The sequence below is a fragment of the Oncorhynchus clarkii genome, chromosome 13 (assembly GCF_045791955.1).
Source record: "Oncorhynchus clarkii lewisi isolate Uvic-CL-2024 chromosome 13, UVic_Ocla_1.0, whole genome shotgun sequence".
Classification (NCBI taxonomy): domain Eukaryota; kingdom Metazoa; phylum Chordata; class Actinopteri; order Salmoniformes; family Salmonidae; genus Oncorhynchus; species Oncorhynchus clarkii.
In genome coordinates this window covers 12,430,620-12,456,335 of record NC_092159.1, presented here as the reverse complement: position 1 = coordinate 12,456,335, position 25,716 = coordinate 12,430,620, and the positions used below count along the sequence as shown (strand labels likewise).

Genomic DNA, 25,716 nt, shown 5'->3' with positions numbered 1-25,716 from the left:
CCTCCCCTTCATTACAGCACAATGCAAAAATATGTGGATCTCTTTCTCTAGCTATTTTAAACTTTCAGAGTTCGACTTCCTCTTAATGACAGAACACTTGGCAAGTTTCTAAAACGTGTTAATGTTTGAATTAGTAATCAGGACCTAAAACACTACATAGTACATAGCTTCTCTTAGCAACACTAGTATTTACACACTAGCGTTGCTAGGAATTAGCTTGCAAAAAAACGGACTAGTCAGCTGGAAGACAGGAGTGAAATAAAATGACATTTCAACTTACTCTGCCGATTGTCTGTAGAGTTGGTCCTTATGCAGGGGGGAAATTAAGCAAGAAACATTTAGTAGAACAGAACTTAAACCCTGTCCAAACGTGGGTCTGTCGTCCCACTTCCTCTCTGCTTACCTCGCGTCAAGATAAAAGTCTGGCACGTGCGCCATACCTGCACAAGAAAGCAAGAGCTTGTGAGGGACTTTTATTTTGACATGAGGTAAACAGAGAGGACCTGAAGTCCCGGAGGAACTGCATGGGGTCTACAAACAGACCGTTAATTATACGTTCCATTCTATGTTCTTTCTCCATTTCCCCCCTGAATAAAGACCAACCCTACGGACAAAGTTGAAATTGAATTTAACTTCTGGCTTCCAAGCTAATTTCTAGCAAGGATATTGTGTGAATACTAGCGTAGGTAAAAGCAGCTATACAGTACACATTTAAATCTGTAGAAATAAAAACATTGGTAAGTATCAACAGAAAAACAGCAACGTAATAACAACATTTCCTACAAAGCTCTTTTCTAAAATATGGTCTCTAGTATTTTTTAAATGTAATTTCTGGCCCCGCGAAACAACTTCCAGCCACATTTAGAAATGGTGTGCTTGGCCAGTGTTCCTACAGGATCCCTCACTCACTCGTCCTCCTTTTCCTCGTTCTCCTGTCCCCTCTCTCAGTAGCATTGGACTTGATAAAAGTCATTTAAAAAAAAGACAAACATGGTTGTATCCCAAATGGCATCCTATTCCTTATTTAGTGCACTACTTTTGACCAGGGTCCAGAGGGCTCTGGTCAAAAGTAGTGCAATATTTCTTTAGGGAATATAGTGCCATTTGGAACGTAGACTTGATTTCCAGGCTAGGAGGCCAGGGGTGTCTGTGGTAACGTCCCAAAATGGCACCCTATTCCCAATATAGTGCACTACTTTTGGTCAGAGTCCTATGGGATGCCATATGGGCCCTAGTCAAAAGTAGTACAGGTAATAGGGTATTGATTTCAGCTCTGCTATAATGAAACAGTCTGGATTTCCAGGCTGTCTGCCTGACGACTCACTACATACTTCAGTCAGACAGCCAGCGTTGAAGTCGGTTGTGGTGACATCACAATGAGGGGTGTTGTGCAAAATAAAAGTCATTACCGATTGGAGCATCTCGAACCAATCAGAGTAAGCCAATGACACATTTTGAAAACGCAGCTTTACCCACGTGTGTTCTGGCTCTGGCCCAACCCATCGCTTTCTGGGACCAATCACAACTGTTTGAATGTGTTTGCGTTCTAGAAATCGTCAGATCCATGTTGTAGCGTTTGGCCGGAGCAAGGAGCCTGGGTAGGCAGGAAAAGGCTACGTCACCCCGCCCCCTTACATTAAGAAACAACTAAATATTTATCTGTGTTGCAAAAAGGCCATGGGACGAGCATCTTCTCCCTCTCAGTTGTCTTGACTGCAGTTAAGTACCAGAGGCCTGCCATAATGCCTCCTACGTCCTCAGACTCTAAACAAGCAGGAAGAAAGAGTAGCCCCCCCCCCCTCCTCTTCCCTCCATCCGTAAGAGGTAGGGTAACAACCATGTATCTAGGAACGTATAGAATAGCACCACACCCCTCTCTATCCCTCCTTTTGTCCATCCCTCTCTATCCCCAACTCCCTCCCTCCATCCGCAAGAGGTAGGGTAACAACCATGTATCTAGGAACGTATAGAATAGCACCACTCTCTCTCTCCTTCCCTCCCAACTCCCTCCCATCTTCCCGCTCAAGTCTAGGGATTTCACATAAAAATCAAGTCAGTCAACTTGGAATAACAACAATCTTATTAGTATAAACATCTAAAATGGACTGTGTCTCTCTGTATTAATATTTAGATAGAGAGACCACCGACAGGGAAATGTATACCACCATCTTCAACATCATCCTAGTCTTAGTCATCACTGCACTTTTATAAAACAGACCCATTGTCAGCCTGCAGTCTCCTGAAGGGAATGGACGCCTGGTTGGTTGGTTAGACACATGCATCGTCAGCCTGCAGTCTCCTGAAGGGAATGGACGCCTGGTTGGTTGGTTAGACACATGCATTGTCAGCCTGCAGTCTCCTGAAGGGAATGGACGCCTGGTTGGTTGGTTAGACACATTGTCAGCCTGCAGTCTCCTGAAGGGAATGGACGCCTGGTTGGTTGGTTAGACACATTGTCAGCCTGCAGTCTCCTGAAGGGAATGGACGCCTGCTTGGTTGGTTAGACACACTGTCAGCCTGCAGTCTCCTGACGCCTGGTTGGTTGGTTAGACACATTGTCAGCCTGCAGTCTCCTGAAGGGAATGGACGCCTGGTTGGTTGGTTAGACACATGCATTGTCAGCCTGCAGTCTCCTGAAGGGAATGGACGCCTGGTTGGTTGGTTAGACACATTGTCAGCCTGCAGTCTCCTGAAGGGAATGGACGCCTGGTTGGTTGGTTAGACACATTGTCAGCCTGCAGTCTCCTGAAGGGAATGGACGCCTGGTTGGTTGGTTAGACACATTGTCAGCCTGCAGTCTCCTGAAGGGAATGGACGCCTGCTTGGTTGGTTAGACACATGCATTGTCAGCCTGCAGTCTCCTGAAGGGAATGGACGCCTGGTTGGTTGGTTAGACACATGCATTGCCCGATGCAGAGACATATATACAGTACCAGTCAAAAGTTTGGACACACCTACTCATTCAAGAGTTTCCTTCAAGATTGTTGGAAAAAGCATTCCAGGTGAAGCTGGTTGAGAAAATGCCAAGTGTGCCTAACTGTCATCAAGGCAAAGGGTGGCTATTTGAAGAATCTCAAATATATATTTGATTTGTTTAACACTTTTTTGGTTACTACATGATTCCATTTTGTGTTATTTCATAGTTCTGATGTCTTCACTATTATTCTACAAATAAGGAAAAGCCCTGGAATGAGGAGTCCAAACTTTTGACTGGTATATATATATATATATATATACATATACACACACACACGCAAGAAAGGACACACCTGGACCGACACACACACCAAGTCATCCTATCGGGCAGTCCCATCTGTTGTTTAGACAGTTACCACACCAAACAGCCCCCTCCTCCTGCCAAACAAACATTCACTCTTACACACGAGTCAATCACACACAACACGGCCGCCATTTTCAGACATTTAGCTTGCATCCTAAACGGCACCCTATTCCCTACATTGGCTCTGTCCCAAAGGAAGTAGTGCACTTAGACCTGGGTCATAAAGTGGAGGCTGAATTGAATCAGAATAAAGTGAAGCAGTGAAGCTGAATGAGATCAGTAAATCCCATTCAGAGTCCTGGTTTGTTTAGTGAACAGTTTGATGCTGTCCCCTCCCTCCCTAATGGGCAGTTGTTGGCTCAATGACTGGAAGTCTATGGGAACAGCTAGCATGTCATTGTGCTAATGCTAGTAGCAATGCTGTGTGTGTGTCTATAGGCTTCCTTCCTCTCCAGACTGTAGTACTGCATGTCTCTCCTACTGAGTCAGACACAAACAAACAGTCTCCTCTCATTCTCTACCGCCGCACATACCACACACACACACACTACTGGCAGAGCCGCGTACCCAAACCACCCACACACACCAACAGGACATGCGCACTCGCCACTCCAAAACCCAGACACACACACGTATGCAACACATAGAACCAGACGCAGACTCACTCACCCTGGCACAGACATGCGCATTCCACACACACACACACACTCTCTGTCTTCCAGTCAAAGGCGTTAGCGTGAAGAGCTAGAACTTAACACGCATGACTCCATATATGGCAGCAGAGAGAAATGGGGAGAAACTGCACACACCAGCACGCATGCATGCCTTTATACAGAGCCAACCAAGCATCCCATCCTCCCTCCCTCTCTCTCTCTCTCTCTCTCTCTCTCTCTCCTCCCTCCCCTCCCAGAGACAGACCGTCCTCCTCTCTCTCCTCCCTCCCTCCCTCTCCTCCCTCCCAGAGACAGACTGTCCTCCTCTCTCCTCCCTCCCTCCCTCCCTCCCAGAGACAGACTGTCCTCCTCTCTCCTCCCTCCCTCTCCTCCCTCCCTCCCAGAGACAGCCTGTCCTCCTCTCTGTCTCTCTGCCTCTGTCCTGTCAGCCACTCACTCTTTTTTCCCTTTAAGGCAGCGCTTGACAAATGCATTAAAAAAAGTGCAAATTTCTCATCCTACTCACTTCTCTCTTTCTCTCTGTCAGTGATAGAACTTGGTGAAGTCCCCAAGGATCATACCATGTGGTTAACAAAAGGAGGGGTGGACTCCAGACCTCCCCGCCACCCACCCGTCCAGGCCAAATGGAAGCTCTAGTAGTGCCTGCCCGTTACACTTTTAAAACCTGGGCTCTTCTTTGACAGTTAGCCTTTTTATAGAAACACTCTAAAACCTCAATATATATATATATATATATAAAATAAAAACTACAAACGTAAACAACATATGGCCCGTTTTAAAAGCCAGGCCTAAAAGCAGACACTTAGATAACTCTGATCTAAGAAACAACAACGGTAGTTTCCAGATATAAAAACAACTCCTCCTTTCTTTTGGTTGGTTGGTTGAAAGGGGGAGTTACGATGACAATGTTAAGCCTATATTTTACCCAGGTTTATTTTATAGTTGTTTGTTCTACACTCGGTCTGTTTAGGTTCACAGTCAGAGTGTGGGGGAAGTGTTACGATTGATTAACCCTCAACTCCAAAGCAGTGTGTGTGTGTGTGTGTTTTAGTGTGCGAGTGTGTTTTAGTGTGCGTGTGTGTTTTAGTGCGTGTGTGTGTGTGAATATTTTAGTGTGTGTTTCTACCCCAAACACACAGCAGATCACCACAGTAACAGTGCAGTGACACAACAGACCAAGCCTGACAATCACAACGGAGCCCCCCGTCGGCACCGACACCAACTGCATTACAAGGTGCCAGTCTGTTTCTACTCCCTTGTCAACTCCTTATGGAATTGTTACGCAACGAGTTACAAGGTGGCGGCAAGATCCTACAAACAGACCTGGGACCAGGCTATCACTAACAACTGTGTCTATAGCACTAGCCTGTCTATGCTCACTTCTGCTCAGAGTACAAACCCCTTGAGCACAGATCTAGGATCAGCTTGCCCTCCCCAAACCTTGACAACTAGCGGGAAAAGGCAAACATGACCATAGATCAGCGTTTAGGGGCAACGGGTCCTTCCTCCTTGACACGCCATGATTCTACTGTATGATGGGATACTGGCGATGGTGTCATTGGCTCCCTACTGGTACTGTGATAGATGGGAACTGCCACAGTCATCTTTCATCCAATCACTGATGAGCTGTAGCTAGAATGACAGTTGGTCGTTATTCATGGCTTGTCAAGGTCCATCTCCTCTCTGTAGTTTCTCACAAGGTGTGTTCAACAGAGCTTTACAGGGATGTTTATAGGCTGGCAGTGTGCTGCGGCTGGATCAGTCTGGGTGCACCGGAGTGTGTGTGTGTGTGTGTGTGTGTGTGAGAGAGATGCAGCATCACACACACAACAGAGAGATGGATGAATGAGTCAGCCAAGCGTGTGTGAGCACACTCCGTCTGGGTTCTCACTCTCTGCCGCATGTGACAACACACACTTCTGTCACCATCCACACACTGACACGCATAGTGTGTGTGTGTGTCGTATTACTTTAATTGGCACCATTGTATCCACCCAGGATGTATAGGGATTAGTCCTCTAGGGTACTTTAATCCGTGTGTGTGTGTGTGTGTGTGTGTGTCATGAATGCCTCTTAGCAGGATACACCAACCCTCCCTCAGTCCATAACGAAACCAAATACAGAATGGGTCCACCCTGTGTACACTACACAGTACACACATCTAACATAATGCCTCTACACCCTAGCCCCTACACCCTAGCCCACAGCTTCAAGCTTGGTCAAATGGAGACGATTCTAGTATTTGGATAAGACTTGTATTATAGTATTATAGTGCAAGACAAGTACATTATTCAGTTATTACTTGCTTAATAGTGAGAGACAACAAATGTCACTTTCCTTCGAAATGTGAAAATGGGCGTGAGCTGACATGATTTTAAACGGTCCCTTACTCCTCTCCTCTCTCTCTCTCTCTCTCTCTCTCTCTCTCTCTCTCTCTCTCTCTCTCTCTCTCTCTCTCTCTCTCTCTCTCTCTCTCTCTCTCTCTCTCTCTCTCTCTCTCTCTCTCTCTCTCTCTCTCTCTCTCTCTCTCTCTCTCTCTCTCTCTCTCTCTCTCTCTCTCTCTCTCTCTCTCTCTCTCTCTCTCTCTCTCTCTCTCTCTCTCTCTCTCTCTCTCTCTCTCTCTACACAGAATTCAGTAGACGTATAGGAAATCATACTGCATCATCAACATGGATACCAGATCAGAGCATCTTCTTCCTCATCCAGTCACCAACTGTTCAACCATCTTTCAGTAACACATCTCCTCTGCTTTTCAGGGAGTCTTGGCAACAAGTCAAATGTCGCACACGCAGAGAGAAAAAAAAACTATGAGAAGAGAGTCACAAATGAAAAGTGAAAAAAGTAGGAATGAAAACTGCCCTCTAAATGGTCACTTTCAGGGTCAAGGGGGGAGGGTTGGGGGGGGGTTAGGGGGGGGTCCAAAAGTCCTGCCAATATACAGAATACATACACCTATTTCAACCATTAAGCCTTTACGTACCCCCCCACAAATATCAACCCCCTCCCCATAAAATAGCCTTCAGTAGGACTTCCAGAGTCTCTATATAAACTGATGAATACAATCTAATCAATCCAATACAATCTACTGTCCACAGACAATACATACAGGTGACTGGACAACGCTTCACGACCGATACATTCATTATCAAAACAGTGTTATTAGACCCCCCCCCCCTCCCATTACTACCCCATTCAACCCCGACCCCATCCAACCCAAAAGGCCCCCCCCCCCCCTCCCATTACTACCCCATTCAACCCCGACCCCATCCAACCCAAAAGGCCCCCCCTCCTAGGGAATGTGTTTCAGCGATATGGAAAGGAGAAAGGACCTTCGCCAACCAGAAAACAAACATTAAAACAAACATTAAAACAAGAAAAGATTCTACAATGGGGATCAGGGAATATTTCTAGGTTAACCCCCCCTTACATGACAAACCTCCCCAGTCTTTCTTTCTACACCTCTATCCCTCCATCTCTCTCCCGCCCAAAAGGGGGCAGACACTATGTACATGGGTCTGGGACGGCGAGAGAGAGAGAACAAGGGATGTAACAGATGGATATAATAAATTAAATTCCAAGTATTGAGGGAAGAGGTTAAGATATGGAAAGGTGACATTAAAAAACAAACTAAAACTGGGGGAGGAAGTATCGCCGAGAGCAATGATCAAAGACCATCGACCAATAAGATCACTCACTTTAAAACAAAGTGCTGCCGTCTCCGCCCACAACGCCTTGTAACCCCTCCCCCGAAGAAGGTCCCGCATCGCTATTGGCTGCCGCCGCCTCTTCTGCCAGGGAGTTGGGGTCGAACCCATGCTCCGCCCCCAGGGCGTCAGCCTCCATCTTGATGGCGTCTGATTGGAGGAAAGCGGAGTAGGCGTCACCCTCGGCCATGAGGAGCTTGAGCTTCGGGATCCAGGACTTCCTGACGACCCGGCGGGCATTAGTGCACATGTCAGCCGCGATGGCGTTCATCTCGCTCTCCTTGAAGCTCGGCGCAAAGTTCTGGCAGTAAACTGTTGAGGGGAGAGAGACAGTTAGGTGCTGCAGACAACATATGGAATGATGTGAAGAAATGCAGGTATATGACTACAACACGGTGCAGCACTGAGTTTGTGAGCCTTGTCCGGTGTGTGTGAAAGCAAAGCTGTGCACTGGAGTGTGTGACACTCACACTTGACGGCGTGCAGTACTCTGCTGTCCAGGGGCTTGCGGCTGGGGTCGTTTGTAGAAGAGCGGATCCCCGTCCCACAGCTGTTCGCTAGAGTACTCCTGAGAGGGGAGGGAAAATATACACACAGCATCATTTACTGTATGTCTTCACAAACAAATATGGTTTCCAACGGTCAAACAAACACACACCCTCCCCTCACCTGTCGAAGAAAGAGGCCAGCAGCCTCCTCAGTAGGACCTTGTGCCGCGTGCCGGCGCTGACGTGACAGTTCATGAGTTGGGCGCGGGAGATGAACACGGAGGTACCCGTCACCAGCTCCAGCCTCTCTGCAGGGTCCCCCTCCTCGTACAGCCGTGGGTGGCACCGGTTACCTACACCAACCAATCAATCCATTCAAATGTATTCAAGCCTTTTTCACATCAGCTGCAGGTGGCACCGGTTGTCAATCAATTCATCAAATCAATCAATACAATAAGGGTTTTTACAGTAACAGTAGCCTGGTCTAAATGCAGGTGGCAGCCAGCAATTGCCTATGAATAAATGAATGACTGAACTCAGAATGTCAACGTGTCTAGAGTTGCCTAAGACTATAATATTACAAACTAAATGAAGTCTGTGTGTGTACCTATCTGGGTGATGAGTTCGGCAGGTAGCGAAGCCAGATCCTGGCGTAGCCTCACCCCCCTGCCGCCCCGGGTCTCGGCCGTGAGGTGCTCCGGTAGGGACTCCACACGCTCGCCCGCTACTGGGGTGGTACAGAGGGGGCACACGTTACACATGAATACACACAGCAACATCAAACACGCGGCTACATTAACACACCTATACACTGAACAAAAATAGAAAACGCAACATGTAAAGTGTCGGTCCCATGTTTCATGAGCTGAAATAAAAGATCAGACATTTTCCATAAACTAATTTTGTTTTATAAAATGATTTATATCCTTGTTAGTGAGCCTTTCTCCTTTGCCAAGATAACGGTCAGGTGGATGAATTGTGGCATATCAAGAAGCTGATTAAACAGCATCAGTACACAGTTGCACCTTGTGCTGGGGACAATAAAAGTCCACTAAAATGTGCAGTTGTGTCACACAACACAATGCCATAGATGTTTTTAGGGAGCATGCAATTGGCATGCTGACTGCAGGAATGTCCACCAGAGCTGTTGCCAGACTTTAATGTTAATTTCTCTAAGTCGCTTCCAACATCGTATTAGAGAATTTGCCAGTATGTCCAACCGACCTCACAACCGCCGACGTTGTGTGGGCGAGCGGTTTGCTGATGTCAACATTGTGAACAGAGTGCCCTATGGTTCTGGTCGGGTTATGGTATCGGCAGGCATAAGCTACAGACACAAAAATACCGTGACGAGATCCTGAGACCCATTGAGAGGCCCATTTAATTTGAGGTTTCTGTGACCAACAGATGCATATCTGTATTCCTAGTCATGTGAAATCCATAGAATAGGAGTTCATTTATTTACTTCAAATGGTCTGATTTTCAAGCCTCATTGACCCTGCTTTGTAGTATATATACAGTTGAAGTCAGAAGTTTACATACACTTAGGTTGGAGTCATTAAAACTTGCTTTCAACCAGTCCAGAAATGTCTTGTTAACAAACTATAGATTTAACAAGTCGGTTAGGACATCTACTTTGTGCATGACACGTAATTTTTCCAACAATTGTTTACAGACAGATTATTTCACTGCATCACAATTCCAGTGGGTCAGAAGTTTACATACACTACGTTGACTGTGCCTTCAAACAGCTTGGAAAATTCCAGAAAATGATGTCATGGCTTTAGAAGTTCCTGATAGGCTAATTGACATAATTTGCGTCAATTGGAGGTGTACCTGTGGATGTATTTCAAGGCCTACCTTCAAACTCAGTGCCTCTTTGCTTGACATCATGGGAAAATCAAAAGAATTCAGCCAAGACCTGAGAATTGTTTTTGTAAATCTCCACAAGTCTGGTTCATCCTTGGGAGCAATTTCCAAACACCTGAATGTACCACATTCATCTGTACAAACAATAGTACACAAGTATAAACACCATGGGACCACACAGCCGTGATACCGCTCAGGAAGGAGACGCGTTCTGTCTCCTAGAGATGAACGTACTTTGGTGCGAAAAGTGCAAATCAATCCCAGAACAGCAGCAAAGGACCTTGTGAAGATGCTGGAGGAAACAGGTACAAACGTATCCATATCCACAGTAAAACAAGTCCAATATCGACATAACCTGAAAGGCCGCTCAGCAAGGAAGAAGCCACTGCTCCAAAACCGCCATTAAAAAAAGCCAGACTACGGTTTGCTACTGCACATGGGGACAAAGATCGTACTTTTTGGAGAAATGTCCTCTGGTCTGATGAAACAAAAATAGAACTGTTTGGCCATAAGGACCATCGTTATGTTTGGAGGAAAAAGGGGGACACCTGCAAGCCAAAGAACACCATCCCAACCGTGAAGCACGGAGGTGGCAGCATCATGTTGTGGGGGTGCTTTGCTGCAGGAGGGACTGGTGCACTTCACAAAATAAATGGCATCATGAAGAAAGAAAATGATGTGGATATATTGTAGCAACATCTCAAGACCTCAGTCAGGAAGTTAAAGCTTGGTCGCAAATGGGTCTTCCAAATTGACAATGACCCCAAGCATACTTCCAAAGTTGTTGCAAAATGGCTTAAGTACATCAAAGTCAAGGTATTGGAGTGGCCATGACGAAGCCCTGACCTCAATCCTATAGAAAATGTGTGGGCAGAACTGAAAAAGTGTGTGCGAGCAAGGAGGCCTACAAACCGGACTCCGTTACACCAGCTCTGCCTGGAGGAATGGGCCAAAATTCACCCAACTTATTGTGGGAAGCTTGTGGAAGGCTACCCGAAACATTTGACCCAAGTTAAACAATTTAAAGGCAATGCTACCAAATACTAATTGAGTGAATGTAAACTTCTGACCCACTGGGAATGTGATGAAAGAAAATCTGAAATAAATCAGTCTCTACTATTATTCTGACATTTCACAGTGTTAAAATAAAGTGGTGATCCTAACTGATGTAAAACAGGGAATTTTTACTAGGATTAAATGTATTTGGCTAAGGTGTATGTAAACTTCAAACTTAAACTGTATATATATATATATATATCTGCTCTTTCAAAGACCTGACGTTCCAATGAAGATCGCATCCCCTCCCAGATAACAGATATAATCTAGAACTATCTTGTTGCCATTATTTAACCAGGAAAGTCATTGAGAACACATTCTGTATTTAATTTCTGTCATTCCTTCACTATGACAAATAACCTATATCTTCTTTGCTTTCTCACATGAACTGGAACTCAGTCAAATCTTTGAAATTGTTGCATGCTGCATTTATATTTTTGCTCAGTGTACAAAACATTAGGAACACCTTCTCTTTCCATGACAGACTGACCAGGTGAATCCAGGTGAAAGCTATGATCCCTTATCGAGGTCACCTATTAAATCCCCTTCAAATCAGTGTAGATGAAGTGGAGGAGTGTGTGCCATTCTGAGGGTGAATGGGCAAGACAAAAGATTGAAGTGCTTTTGAATGGGGTATGGTAGTAGAGGGTGTGCAACTCAGTATTAGGAAGGTGTTCTTAATGTTTCGTACACTCAGCGTACAACTGGCTATAATGACATGCAGGTCTAGCTAACACTATCCTGTAACGGAGTGGGACAGAGGAGGAGAGGTACATGTCAAGACAGATACTCACACTTAAATATGCATCTATTAATATTCACATACCGACAACTAGCATTAATGTACAGACATAAGCAAAGGCACACACAAACAGAACATACAGCAGATAGCATCAGAGAGTGATGCTAATTCCCCATCCTCTTCCAAACCACGATTACAATCAGCTGCCTACTTGTTCCCTCTAATCTCGTCTCTTCCCTCATCTATCAGTCTATTGTTCTGACCTGAAGCACTCTTGCTCCCTCCCCCCTCGAGCTGGGAATTGCCAGGGACCTCACCATACAATATTATCACGCTACTTAGGTAACAATATGACACGTATTGCGGTTCTCACAAATCTACATGTATTGCGATTTTATACGGAGGTTTTATTGTGAATTGATGTTCAAAATATATTGCTCACCATATGTCTGCTGCAGAGAGACAAGAGAGACCCATGAGAAAACCAGTTTTCATCAGCCATGGAAATAAAAGTGCTGTAAACACATTGGCTCACTATTTAAACAGGAGATGGAGGACAAGCTATGGAATGAAAAATAACCGTTTTGGTGCAGGTTCAGCCGGATAACGTTACCTAGCTAATTATTAGTATATATTCACTACCGTTCAAAAGTTTGGGTCACTTAGAAATGTCCTGGTTTTTGAAAGAAAAGCTAATTTTTTTGTTGTTTAAAATAACATCAAATTGATCAGAAATACAGTGTAGACATTGTAAATGTTGTAAATGACTATTGTAGCTGGAAACGGCTGATTGTTTATGGAATATCTACATAGACGTACAGAGGCCCATTATCAGCAACCATCACTCCTGTGTTCCAATGACATGTTGTGTTAGCTAATACAAGTTTATCATTTTAAAAGGCTAATTAATAATCGCAAAAGGGTTTTCTAATGATGTTGGCACAGATGAAAACTGTGATCCTGATTAAAGAAGCAATAAAACTGGCCTTTAGACTGGTTGAGTATCTGGAGCATCAGCATTTGTGGGTTCGATTACAGGCTCAACATGGCCAGAAACTTGTCAGTCTATTCTTGTTCAGAGAAATGAAGGCTATTCCATGCAAGAAATTGCCAAGAAACTGAAGATCTCGTACAACAATGTGTACTACTCCGTTCACAGAACAGCGCAAACTGGCTCTAACCAGAATAGGAAGAGTCGCCGCCTCTTCACTGTTGACGTTGAGACGGCTGTTTTGGGGGTACTATTTAATGAAGCTGCCAGTTGAGGACTTGCTGCCAGTTGAGGACTTCTAATGATCAATTAGCCTTTTAAAATGACAAACTTGGATTAGCTAACACAACCAGCAGGAGCAGCAACAGGAGTGATGGTTGCTGATAATGGGCCTCTGTGCACCTATGCAGATATTCCATAAAAGAATCTGCCGTTTCCAGCTACAATAGTAATTTACAACATTAACAATGTCTACACTGTATTTCTGATCAATTTGATGTTATTTTAAATGGACATTTTTTTTGTGCTTTTCTTTCAAAAACAACGACATTTCTAAGTAACCCCAAACTTTTGAACGGTAGTGTGTGTATATACATTTAAAAAAATCAATACTTGGGAGTCAAATATTGGTATAATATTGGCCCAAAATAATATTGCGATATTTAACTTAATCAATCCCCCCCCCCATAACTACGCTCCTCCAGATTCCTACCTCACACCAACTCTCACCTGTGGCGCCCACATTGAGCATACTGTACATTGTGTACATGTTACAGATCTGCCTGTACTGCTCTTCAGCGCTGTCGTCGGTCACTTCCTCTTCCTCCTCGTCATCGTGGTAACTAAGGGGCGAGTCGCTGGTGTACATGCTCAGCGTCCCCGGACTCGTTCCGTCTGGCGTCCCCACGCTGCTGTTATGGTTACTGTTGTTGTTGTTGTTGTTATGGTTACTGTGGTTAACAACGTTTCTGCCCGTTGCATCTTGGGAGTTGCAGTTGTTTGAGGAGGTGGAGGAGGAAGAGTAGCGGGCGGCTTTCCTGGACCCCCCTCCTCCCGACCCCCCTCCCCCGTCACCGCGGTTGCCCCCCTCCCACAGGCGCTTGGCGACAGGGCTGCACACCACCGAGTAGGAAGTGGCCTCCTGCTGAGAACGAGAGAGAAGACATTAGCTACATAACATCTATTTAGTGTGTTGTCATCCGTTCATCATGTGAGGGGGCTGCCAAACTCATGTGTATTTATGCTTGAGCATTGAGTGTTTGTGTATTTCCTTGTATGGCACAGGAGACAGAGGTTCACAGCTTGCACCTTTGACCAGAGGGACATACTACCAAGCAGGATTAATGAGTTAGCTAGCTAACTTTTATTAAAAAAACAGAACTATAGAATTTCTGGTTCACTAAGAAAGCTAAACTTGCTGAGACAATTATACCATGTACACTTCAAGCTTATCTTTCTAAAACATACATTTTAGAATATTTAGGCAAGTTAGCCGCCTAACTCATTTATCCTGCTTTGTAGTACACCCCTCTGCTCTATGAAAGACCTGACGTTCCACTGAAGACTGCATCCCCTCCCAGATAAGATATATAATCTAGAACACACTTTGTTGTACCTTTCTTTAACCAGGATAGTAATTGAGAAGACTGCATCCCCTCCCAGATAAGATATATAATCTAGAACACACTTTGTTGTACCTTTCTTTAACCAGGATAGTAATTGAGAAGACTGCATCCCCTCCCAGATAAGATATATAATCTAGAACACACTTTGTTGTACCTTTCTTTAACCAGGATAGTAATTGAGAACATTTCATGTCTATTCCATTCCTCCACTATGACAAATAACCTATATATTTTTTTCCAACTCACCTGCTGTGGTGTGGGTTGTGGCGTAGTCCCGCTCTGCTCAGTCTTCACCCTCGACACCAGGGGGAGGGGTGTCAGGCAGGAGGCGGGCCTACATGCTGCCGTGGAAACCACCCCAGCCCCTGTGGTTTGAGTGACAGGGCTCTGGGGCTCGGAGGGCAGAGTCTCTTCTGCATGAAGACCCTGGGAGTCACAGCTAGGGGAGGAGACCTGGCGGAATAATATGCAAATGAAGAGGTAAATAAATCTGAGAACAATATGTAAAATATTTAAGACTATGTAAAGTGGGAACTGGAAATCTTTGACAAGGAGAACCTTGGTTAGCCTAATGCAGGGGTAGGCAACTAGATTTAACCGCGGGACAAGTTTTGTTGGAGCGAATAGTCGGGGGGGCGGAAAATAATTATAATAATTTGTACACTGCAAATTGACCACAACAAAAAGAGATTATTTAAAAATAGCAATAATATCCTACCTTGACTACATTGAGACATGATCACGTCTTTTTTTGTGTGAAGGAATACTTGGTAACAGATTTCCTAAAATAAACTATGTTTAGCTGAATTCCTGGTTATTTTACAGTTTCTTTTTTATACCAAAAACTAAAATAATAAATAAATATTTACTATATACTTGGGGGGGGGGGGGGGGGGGGGGGGGGGCAAAAGAAAACACCTGTTGCCGACCCCTGGCCTAATGAAACAATACACTTGTGCTGTCAGTTGCAGTCCAATTATCTCCCAACATCATAGGAGTTGGCAAGAAAGCACAAACAGGTTGCTATGGTTACACTAGATACCTTAAGGAAGAACTCTGTGCCCTTCTCCATGATCTGCTGGATCTGCAGGAAGCCTGCGGTGTACATGAGGAGGAACTGGTCCCCTACGTTCATGCTGAGGCGGCCTGTGTAGCAGAAGGCCAGGATCTGCTGGAAGCTCTGGGGCTGGACGGCCGGGGGGAGCTCCACCACACTGCTCTTCCCTCCAGCGTTGAACAGGTCCCGGAAGTAGGAGCTACTGGCCGCCAGGACCGCCCGGTGCGCCTGGGGAGGGACGGGGAGAGGAAGTAGTGAATAAATATACAGCACACAGGCTTCTTCTTAAACAAACTTGAGGTACAACCAGAGAATATTTCACCAGGTTTCTTTCACCTAATCAAAATATATAACTGTTGATTCAGTCATTATCAGATCAATCTAGCCTAACAGTTAACTGTGTTTTGGATCAGCCGTCGCCCTAACTTGAAGGCTTGTCAGTGAGGTAAATAACAGTTAGATTGGTTCAGTTTACTCCAAAAAACAACATTGATGTTTATCAACTCCCACCTTGAAGGCGTGTCCCTTGACAACCACGGAGACGTCGCAGTAGAGCCCCTGGAGACGCTGCTCATTGAGACACTCCAACACGTTGTTGCCAAAGTTAGGGATCGCCATCTGTAGCGTCTGAGCCATAACGCTCTAGCCCAGCACCACCGGGTCTATAACAAGGAGAGAAATGTTATATTAGGTCTTGTCTACGTCATGACTATGTCATGACTATGTCATGTAGGCTACAAAGTTAGGGGTCGTCATCTGTTGCGTCTGAGCCATAACGCTCTAGCCGGGAGAGAAATGTCATGTACGGTATATGTTATGGATCACTTCCTGTTTGTTGTTGTTTACTGGAGAGACTGGGATTGAAATAAGGAAAATTATGGGAGGGAGGGGGATAGACGGATGACTAATGCACCTTTAATAAAGAGCGCTAGAAAGAGAGCTCATTTTTTAAAATAGCCAATTAAAGTTTGTCTCATTCATTTAAAAGAAACATTTTCCAATTCTGCGGTGGGTAACTAGCTTTAGTCCTACTTGGTTGTTTTGTTTTTGAACGAGACAAGAGAAAAAGGCAGCAGAACTCCATTACGTAATAATTCAGTTCTGTTTGGTTTGTTGCCATCCAGCCTTGATGTGTCACATCACAAGTAGATAGAATGGCTGTCAAACTTGCCTCTCCACCAAGAACCCTTAAAAGTGTTCCATTCTTTTTGGAGACTTTGCATTGAAGAAGACTGACACAACTTTAACTGACTGGCGGCACATAAGACACCACGATAGCTTTTAATTTAGATTATTTTTAGAGCACTAACTGTGTAATGAACCACATGTGACTGGGAATCAATGGAAAGGCCACGACCATGAGCCACTAGGCTAATAAAAAACACTCCGATGGGGATTAGGCCTATTTAATAACAAGGTCAAGCAAAGCTCATTTCATCAACACTCATACGATTAAACAATGAACGGACCTATATGTTGTCCTTAAAAGGCAGCTTACTCAAGTGCCAACTGAAGGAAAATATCCCATGGAATAGGCTAAAAACAAATGTTTTGTTATTTATTTCCTAGGACCGTGGCTAATTAAGATCTATGGTCTTGCTCTTTGCATACACATTTGTATCTGTGTAAGTTAATATACATGCATTTCTCCATTAAAACTATATAAACAGAGAAAGCATAATAATTTACCTCCTGCCACTGCACAAGATAAGAGAGCACGCTTTCAACGTTTCAATAATTATTCTCACAACTAACAATTAAAACAGGTTGAACTTTATATTTAGCCTAGCACATTTCCTTGTCATCAAACTGAGAACATAATGCTTAATTTTGATTGGTTCTATTCTGCATTCCTCCAATCAAAACGACCACCTAAACCCATCATCACATTAGGTTCCATTTCCTCTGGGGACACACCATCCAAGAACATAAAGGCAGTTCATTTAACTGATTTGACCTCTAACCCTCTACCTACCAGTAACATTATATGGCCACACGTCACCACCACACAATGTTTGTGTCACGTTATGTGAGGGACAATAATATTACATAATCTGAATTAAATTCCATATTTTGCCATCTGAATTGAAGTTTTACATTAATGAAAGAAAAAACATGTATACTTCATTCAACCTCTTAACCCCCTCCCAGCCGTAACATTACAAAACAACACACACCACAAAACGATTAGTCAGTCAGACATGATTATATCACAGGTTATTAAGAAACTAAATGGTATGTTTTGCTGATGCCACCTTATTTTGTACAAGCATAAGATCAATGAATAAGCGCACATTCAGCAATCTAATCAAATACGAATGTAAAAATATTTTTGATATAAATGATAGGCATGGCTGTAGCCAACAATCAATCAATCAAATACTATGATATTCAATTTCCTGGTTTGGGAGGTGAAAGGGTAGCCACAGTTAGCAAGTAGCAAGCTAAACGCTAATGCTAATTTGATGTTAACCAAATTAAAATGTCAAATTCTTGAACGTCCAAGTCATCAATTGAACACTGTCAAGTAAACGCATTTGCTTATTTACTTGAAAACACTTGCTTTAAAGAGTCAAAAATGAAGAAATCTACTTTGCATCAACCGGCATGTGGCTATATTATGTAGCTAGCCTCCCAAGAGCACGAATAATATTAACTTTAAACGGAATATACTGTACATCGATTAATCATTAATAGCTCAATCTCACATCGAAGGGTAGCGGGAGAGTCTCGTCGGTGTCCGCCAAGAGAAGACTAGAGGCCTGAACAGCGGTAGAACGGCCAGACGCAGTGGGCAGAGAGAGCTGTCCGTGCCCCGTTTTGTGCCCGTATCTTTGCCCCGTGAGATTCGGAGCGCTCGGGCTGGCACGGGCCGGGGGGCGACGGAAAAAAATACTTGATCTCCGGTTCTCTCTCTCTGTTTATGTCGACGCAGCCCTTCATTTGCTCTATCAAACTAGCTAAGAGACAACGGCACGAATTCTGTCACAAAAATAGTAGAACAAATAAAATATTCAGGAGTTCGCATCCCCCGCCGCTCTCGCCCCCACTCTGTGCCAGTGCTGTCGGTTAGAGTTACCTCCTTGGGCCTAGGCTAGCTACTCGGGATACACTGTACTTTTTATTTGGGGTTAGCCCATCGCATAACGTAACCCGGCGCTAGCTGAGTTATCACCTAAATTAATTATTTGTCGCCCGAAACAAAGGATCATCCAATTAAAGTTTCGTTTAGTAAAAATCAGAATATATAAATATTTTAGTTATTTTTGGGAGGTAGCTTGGGGGTGGTCTCCGGTCAACACTCAACAGGTCAATCCGGGACAAACGTAGGCAAGTATCTGGGGGGGGCGAGTCAGACTGAACCATGCATGCTTGCAGCGATATAGCTGTTAGCCTATGAGTTCCTGCTAGCCAAGACACCAATTTAACCAGTTAACGACAACACGCGATGTACATAAACCCCCAATCGCATTAACCATTTATGTTAGGAGTAGACTCATTCTACTGGGAAAATGTCACTCTTCAACGAAACATCCAGGTAAAACCCGCCCGCGTTTCAAAAGTTGAGGAATAAAGAGCGAGAGAGAGCGCGGATTGCTGTGAACTCACCGTTGAAAGGCAGACTGGACAACCCGCGGTGTTGGCAGGCAGTGTGAGTGTGAAGCATAGACGGTAGCTATATAGCCACTAAAGTGGTTAAAGTTTTGTTGGTGCTGCTGTTCGGTGTTCCAACTCAGCCCATCCCCCACCGCACACCTTCCCAAAAACAATAGCTAACTAACCCGCCCACTCCCCAAAAAAACTCACACGGAACCGCTCTCAATTCCTCCCCGAAGAAGAGCCACTTCACAACAGCTAGCCGCCGCAAACACCTCGACGACTTCCCGTGTCCTTTCTGACCCCGGTGAACCCTGGTAAAACTCCCCCCTCGCTATATTCCGTTGGAAAGTGTTTCAATGGAGTAGTGCAGAAGCGTTCGGTCCTCTCCCTCTCTACAGGCAGCCATTCAGTGTGTGAGCACAGCACAGGTGGAGAAGCAGAGCACAGAGCTGTCGAGGGAGCCCAAAACGGTACCCAGAGGTGGAGGAAAAGATCACAGAGCTAACCGATCTCTCAGACAGAAAGCGTCCCCAACCAACCCGGATGCCCCTGTCGGTCTCCACCAACTGCCCAATTCAAATCACACACACATTTTCCGTCTCTCCCATACCTGTGGGACTCCCTCTTGTCCAGACAGCCCAGTTGACTGGTGATTCAGAGTGGAGATCGACGGGAAGCCGCCGGTAACGCTTAAATCTCCTCCCCGGTTGGATTCAGAGCTCGCTGCGGCTGCTGAATGTGCTATTTTCGTATGTCTAGACTTCTCAGGTGAGCCCCTAGGCGTCTATAGTACGCGCATAGAGTACAAACTACCATCTGCATTCAAGCAATGGGAAAAGCTATAGAGCTGCCTAGATACAGTTCTTTCTTACTGTCAAAATGCATATTTCTTCATCATGGCCATAATTGTTGTTAGACGAGCGCCACCTCCCGCGTTAGATGTTAAATAATGATAATTAATAATTTCATAATAATTCATAATTCTCTTTAATCATACGTATTATAAATGCTCTAGCCCTGACGCGTTCAGGGTATCACTTGGAATCATGATGGCAATGATAATTGTCACGTACATGCTGCTGCATACAGTGCCAGAGAAGAGGAAAACATGTGAAAAAATTAGGCATCTAATCCTATCATATGCGCCTCATATGACTGCAATGGAAACATAATAAAACAACAATATTAAAACACTACTTTTATCTACAGTATCACATTTTGGCCTGTTAAATTAAGGCTTTTCATGTAACTTTAAAAAAAATCTTCTTCGCACATTCAAGGCATGGAAAGTAGGCAAACCGCCAGATGAATGACCGCTCTGTCCCATGTCTTTCTATTACAAAAGACATGTTCATTACAATACACCTTAGCAAAATGTTTTGCAATGGAACACGAAAAACTAAAGAATCTCTCCCTGTTTCAGTCCATTTGGTGCAGAATGAATATGACCCAGTTATGAGAATTCTCTCATAGAATTAGGAATTAGTAACTATATAGAGCTGCACAGTGGATGTGTCATAATACCCATAAAACCTAGTGGTCAAACAGGGAAAAGGTTCCAATCATTTTTCCACCATAGGGGATTTTAGAAACACAAAAACTAAGGGCTGTGTTTCATGTGGGCTTACCCTGGCATGACGTTTTGATTATCATGTAAATCTGTCGGACAAGGTGACTTTTATCAATATAGTAGTCTCTGATACGAAAATGCTTATTAGCATCAAAGTAGACATACAAGACTACAAATCCCTGCAAGCTCCTGCACGTCATCTCTAGCTGACACCTTTGCTAACAGGTAATGTGTCAATTTAAAACTTGCACAAGACAGTTCACAGAAATGTCCATTTAACGACATGTTGCCAGTTTATTAATTACTACATTTAGCTAACATTATAGGTTCATCCAAAGATTGTTACCTTTGCCTCGATTCGGCAGTCTCGTTCAGATATGGCATTTGTAGTTCTTTATTAGCAGGCAATTAGCAGTTCATTTTTGGGGGGTAAATACAGGTGAAAATATTGATAAAAGTCACCTTGTCCACGAGAAATTTCCATAGTTATCAAAACATCATGCCAGGGTAAGTCTACACGAAACACAGCCCTTATTTTAAGTGTTTCTAAAAAAAAAAACAATGGGAAAAATAACTGGTGGAACCATTTCCCTGTTTGACCGCTAGGTTTTATGGGTATTATGACTCATACTGTGGTACTCTATATGCATTTTCTTCTCTCATTTGAAATGTGGGGGCAAGAAATGTGAATTGTTTTGCTCTCAAGAAAAGGGCGCCATTGAAAGCAGTGATTACTGGGGTAGCAGTAAAAGTTGACTAAATGAAGGGGAAGATCCCCGGGGTGTTTGTGATGCTCATGTTTGGTGCGACGCAGACAGGGGGTGTGAGTAGTGAAACAGAAGTGTCATTGTCTGTTCTTTTGAGTTTTGATGTTGAGTCTTTGCCTGACAAAGTGATGTTAGGATATATAAGTTGTCCTGTATAAGCTTTGGTGCCGAATACATTACATTGTTACAGGTGTCAAGCTTATGGGCATGTGGCAGCAGTGTGTAGGAGGGAGGTTCCTAGGTGTGAGAAGTGTGCAGAAGGGCATGAGACAAAGGAATGTAGGGATGCCCATGGGGCTGGGGATCAGAATGATTATTTTTTAATTATTTTTTATTTCACCTTTATTTATCCAGGTAAGATAGTTGAGAACAAGTTGTCATTTACAACTGTGACCTGGCCAAGATAAAGTAAAGCAGTGCGACAAAAACAACAACACAGAGTTACATATAAACAAATGTACAGTCAATAACACAATAGAAACGTCTATATACAGTGTGTGCAAATGTAGAAGATTAGGGAGGTAAAGGCAATAAATAGACCATGGAGGCTAAATAATTACAATTAGCATTAACACCGGCGTGATAGATGTGCAGATGATGATGTGCAAGTAGAAATACTGGGGTGCAAAAGAGCAAGAGGATAAGTAACAATATGGGGATGAGGTAGTTGGGTGTGCTATTTACAGATTGGCTGTGTACAGGTACAGTGATCGGTAAGCTGCTCTGACAGCTGATGCTTAAAGTCAGAGAGGGAGATAGGAGTCCAGCTTCAGTGATTTTTGCAATTCGTTCCATTTATTGGCAGCGGAGAACTGTAAGGAAAGGCGGCCAAACAAAGGATATGTTGACAGTCGGAGCAGGTCTTTTTGCTGATGCCATGCCATATATATTTTTTTAATGACATTCTTTTTTTATGTGTGTCAATTTCGACCAGAGTTACACATGGAATAAACAAACGTACAGTCAATAATACAATAGAAAAAGTATATATACAGTGTGTGCAAATGACGTAGGATAAGTGAGGGAAGGCAATGAATAGGCCATAGCGGCAAAATAATTACAATATAGCAATTAAACACTGGAGTGATAAATGTGCAGAAGATGAATGTGCAAGTAGAGATACTGGGGTGCAAAGGAGCAAAATAAATAACAGTATGGGGATGAGGCAGTTGGTTGGGCTATTTACAGATGAGCTATGTACAGGTGCAGTGATCTGTGAGCTGCTCTGACAGCTGGTGCTTAAAGCTAGTGAGGGAGATATGAATTTATAGCTTCAGTGATTTTTGTAGTTTGTTCCAGTCATTGGCAGCAGAGAACTGGAACGAAAGGCGGCTGAAGGAGGAATTGGCTTTGGGGGTGACCAGTGAAATATACCTGCTGGAGCACGTGCTCTGGGTGGGTGCTGCTATGGTGACCAGTGAAATATACCTGCTGGAGCACGTGCTCTGGGTGGGTGCTGCTATGGTGACCAGTGAAATATACCTGCTGGAGCACGTGCTCTGGGTGGGTGCTGCTATGGTGACCAGTGAAATATACCTGCTGGAGCACGTGCTCTGGGTGGGTGCTGCTATGGTGACCAGTGAAATATACCTGCTGGAGCACGTGCTCTGGGTGGGTGCTGCTATGGTGACCAGTGAAATATACCTGCTGGAGCACGTGCTCTGGGTGGGTGCTGCTATGGTGACCAGTGAAATATACCTGCTGGAGCACGTGCTCTGGGTGGGTGCTGCTATGGTGACCAGTGAAATATACCTGCTGGAGCACGTGCTCTGGGTGGGTGCTGCTATGGTGACCAGTGAAATATACCTGCTGGAGCACGTGCTCTGGGTGGGTGCTGCTATGGTGACCAGTGAAATATACCTGCTGGAGCACGTGCTCTGGGTGGGTGCTGCTATGGTGACCAGTGAAATATACCTGCTGGAGCACGTGCTCTGGGTGGGTGCTGCTATGGTGACCAGTGAAATATACCTGCTGGAGCACGTGCTCTGGGTGGGTGCTGCTATGGTGACCAGTGAAATATACCTGCTGGAGCACGTGCTCTGGGTGGGTGCTGCTATGGTGACCAGTGAAATATACCTGCTGGAGCACGTGCTCTGGGTGGGTGCTGCTATGGTGACCAGTGAAATATACCTGCTGGAGCACGTGCTCTGGGTGGGTGCTGCTATGGTGACCAGTGAAATATACCTGCTGGAGCACGTGCTCTGGGTGGGTGCTGCTATGGTGACCAGTGAAATATACCTGCTGGAGCACGTGCTCTGGGTGGGTGCTGCTATGGTGACCAGTGAAATATACCTGCTGGAGCACGTGCTCTGGGTGGGTGCTGCTATGGTGACCAGTGAAATATACCTGCTGGAGCACGTGCTCTGGGTGGGTGCTGCTATGGTGACCAGTGAAATATACCTGCTGGAGCACGTGCTCTGGGTGGGTGCTGCTATGGTGACCAGTGAAATATACCTGCTGGAGCACGTGCTCTGGGTGGGTGCTGCTATGGTGACCAGTGAAATATACCTGCTGGAGCACGTGCTCTGGGTGGGTGCTGCTATGGTGACCAGTGAAATATACCTGCTGGAGCACGTGCTCTGGGTGGGTGCTGCTATGGTGACCAGTGAAATATACCTGCTGGAGCACGTGCTCTGGGTGGGTGCTGCTATGGTGACCAGTGAAATATACCTGCTGGAGCACGTGCTCTGGGTGGGTGCTGCTATGGTGACCAGTGAAATATACCTGCTGGAGCACGTGCTCTGGGTGGGTGCTGCTATGGTGACCAGTGAAATATACCTGCTGGAGCACGTGCTCTGGGTGGGTGCTGCTATGGTGACCAGTGAAATATACCTGCTGGAGCACGTGCTCTGGGTGGGTGCTGCTATGGTGACCAGTGAAATATACCTGCTGGAGCACGTGCTCTGGGTGGGTGCTGCTATGGTGACCAGTGAAATATACCTGCTGGAGCACGTGCTCTGGGTGGGTGCTGCTATGGTGACCAGTGAGCTGAGATTTTATTGTATTTTTTTATTTGACCTTTATTTAACTTGGCAAGACGGTTAAGAACAAATTCTTATTTTCAATGACAGCCTAGGAACAGTGGGTTAACTGCCTTGTTCAGGGGCAGAATGACAGATTTGTACCTTGTCAGCTCGGGGACTTGAACTTGCAACCTTTCGGTTACTAGCCCAACGCTCCAACCACCCTGCCGCGGGGCTTTACCTAGCAAAGACTTATAGATGACCTGGAACCAGTGGGTTTGGCGACGAATGTGAAGCGAGGGCCAGCCAACGAGAGCATACAGGTCGCAGTGGTGGGTAGTATATGGGGCTTTGGTGACAAAACGGATGGACTGTGATAGACTGCATCCAATTTGCTGAGTAGAGTGTTGGAGGCTATTTTGTAAATAACATCACCGAAGTCAAGGATTGGTAGGATAGTCAGTTTTACGAGGGTATGTTTGGCTGCATGAGTGAAGGATGCTTTGTTGCTTTGTGATCCTGAGAGGAGTGGTGTGAGTAGTAGATCTGTACCAGAACAGATGGAGGGATCCTTAGAGGAGGGGTGTGAGTAGTAGATCTGTACCAGTACAGAGGGAGGGATCCTGAGAGGAGTGGTGTGAGTAGTAGATCTGTACCAGAACAGATGGAGGGATCCTTAGAGGAGGGGTGTGAGTAGTAGATCTGTACCAGTACAGAGGGAGGGATCCTGAGAGGAGTGGTGTGAGTACTAGATTTGTACCAGAACAGATGGAGGGATCCTGAGAGGAGGGGTGTGAGTAGTAGATCTGTACCAGTACAGAGGGAGGGATCCTGAGAGGAGTGGTGTGAGTAGTAGATCTGTACCAGAACAGATGGAGGGATCCTGTGAGGAGGGGTGTGAGTAGTAGATCTGTACCAGTACAGAGGGAGGGATCCTGAGAGGAGTGGTGTGAGTAGTAGATCTGTACCAGAACAGATGAAGGGATCCTGAGAGGAGGGGTGTGAGTAGTAGATCTGTACCTGTACAGAGGGAGGGATCCTGAGAGGAGTGGTGTGAGTAGTAGATCTGTACCAGAACAGATGAAGGGATCCTGAGAGGAGGGGTGTGAGTAGTAGATCTGTACCAGTACAGAGGGAGGGGTCCTGAGAGGAGTGGTGTGAGTAGTAGATCTGTACCATAACAGATGAAGGGATCCTGAGAGGAGGGGTGTGAGTAGTAGATCTGTACCTGTACAGAGGGAGGGGTCCTGAGAGGAGTGGTGTGAGTAGTAGATCTGTACAAGAACAGATGAAGGGATCCTGAGAGGAGGGGTGTGAGTAGTAGATCTGT

At 45.0% G+C, this 25,716-nt stretch overlaps 2 protein-coding genes across 6 annotated transcripts in view; one reads left to right on the top strand and one right to left on the bottom strand.

Annotated features, from left to right (window-relative positions):
* Window positions 1–2,537: 2,537 nt before the first annotated feature.
* Window positions 2,538–19,489, bottom strand: LOC139424415 (nucleus accumbens associated 1, BEN and BTB (POZ) domain containing b). Of its 5 annotated transcripts, none has more exons than XM_071176201.1 (10): window positions 19,294–19,489; window positions 15,997–16,148; window positions 15,472–15,714; window positions 14,676–14,882; window positions 13,534–13,948; window positions 8,754–8,873; window positions 8,328–8,499; window positions 8,129–8,226; window positions 7,650–7,970; window positions 2,538–2,818 (listed from the first exon to the last, which is right to left on the bottom strand). In XM_071176201.1, the coding sequence occupies exons 2-9, from the start codon at window positions 16,120–16,122 to the stop codon at window positions 7,651–7,653; spliced, it is 1,701 nt and encodes a 566-aa protein (XP_071032302.1). In that variant the 5' UTR covers window positions 16,123–16,148; window positions 19,294–19,489; the 3' UTR covers window positions 2,538–2,818; window position 7,650. The 5 variants fall into 5 exon arrangements, with proteins under 5 accessions (XP_071032302.1, XP_071032301.1, XP_071032300.1 ...); XM_071176200.1 differs by having other exon boundaries at window positions 2,538–2,801; XM_071176199.1 differs by lacking the exon at window positions 2,538–2,818 and having other exon boundaries at window positions 7,254–7,970; window positions 19,296–19,329.
* LOC139424414 (tRNA (guanine(26)-N(2))-dimethyltransferase-like) overlaps window positions 18,270–25,716 on the top strand; it is a 23,162-nt gene continuing 15,715 nt past the window's right edge. The window contains exon 1 of the mRNA XM_071176194.1: window positions 18,270–19,854. Coding sequence (XP_071032295.1) covers window positions 19,823–19,854 — 32 coding nt within the window. The 5' untranslated portion in view covers window positions 18,270–19,822. The remainder of the gene's footprint in view (window positions 19,855–25,716) is intronic.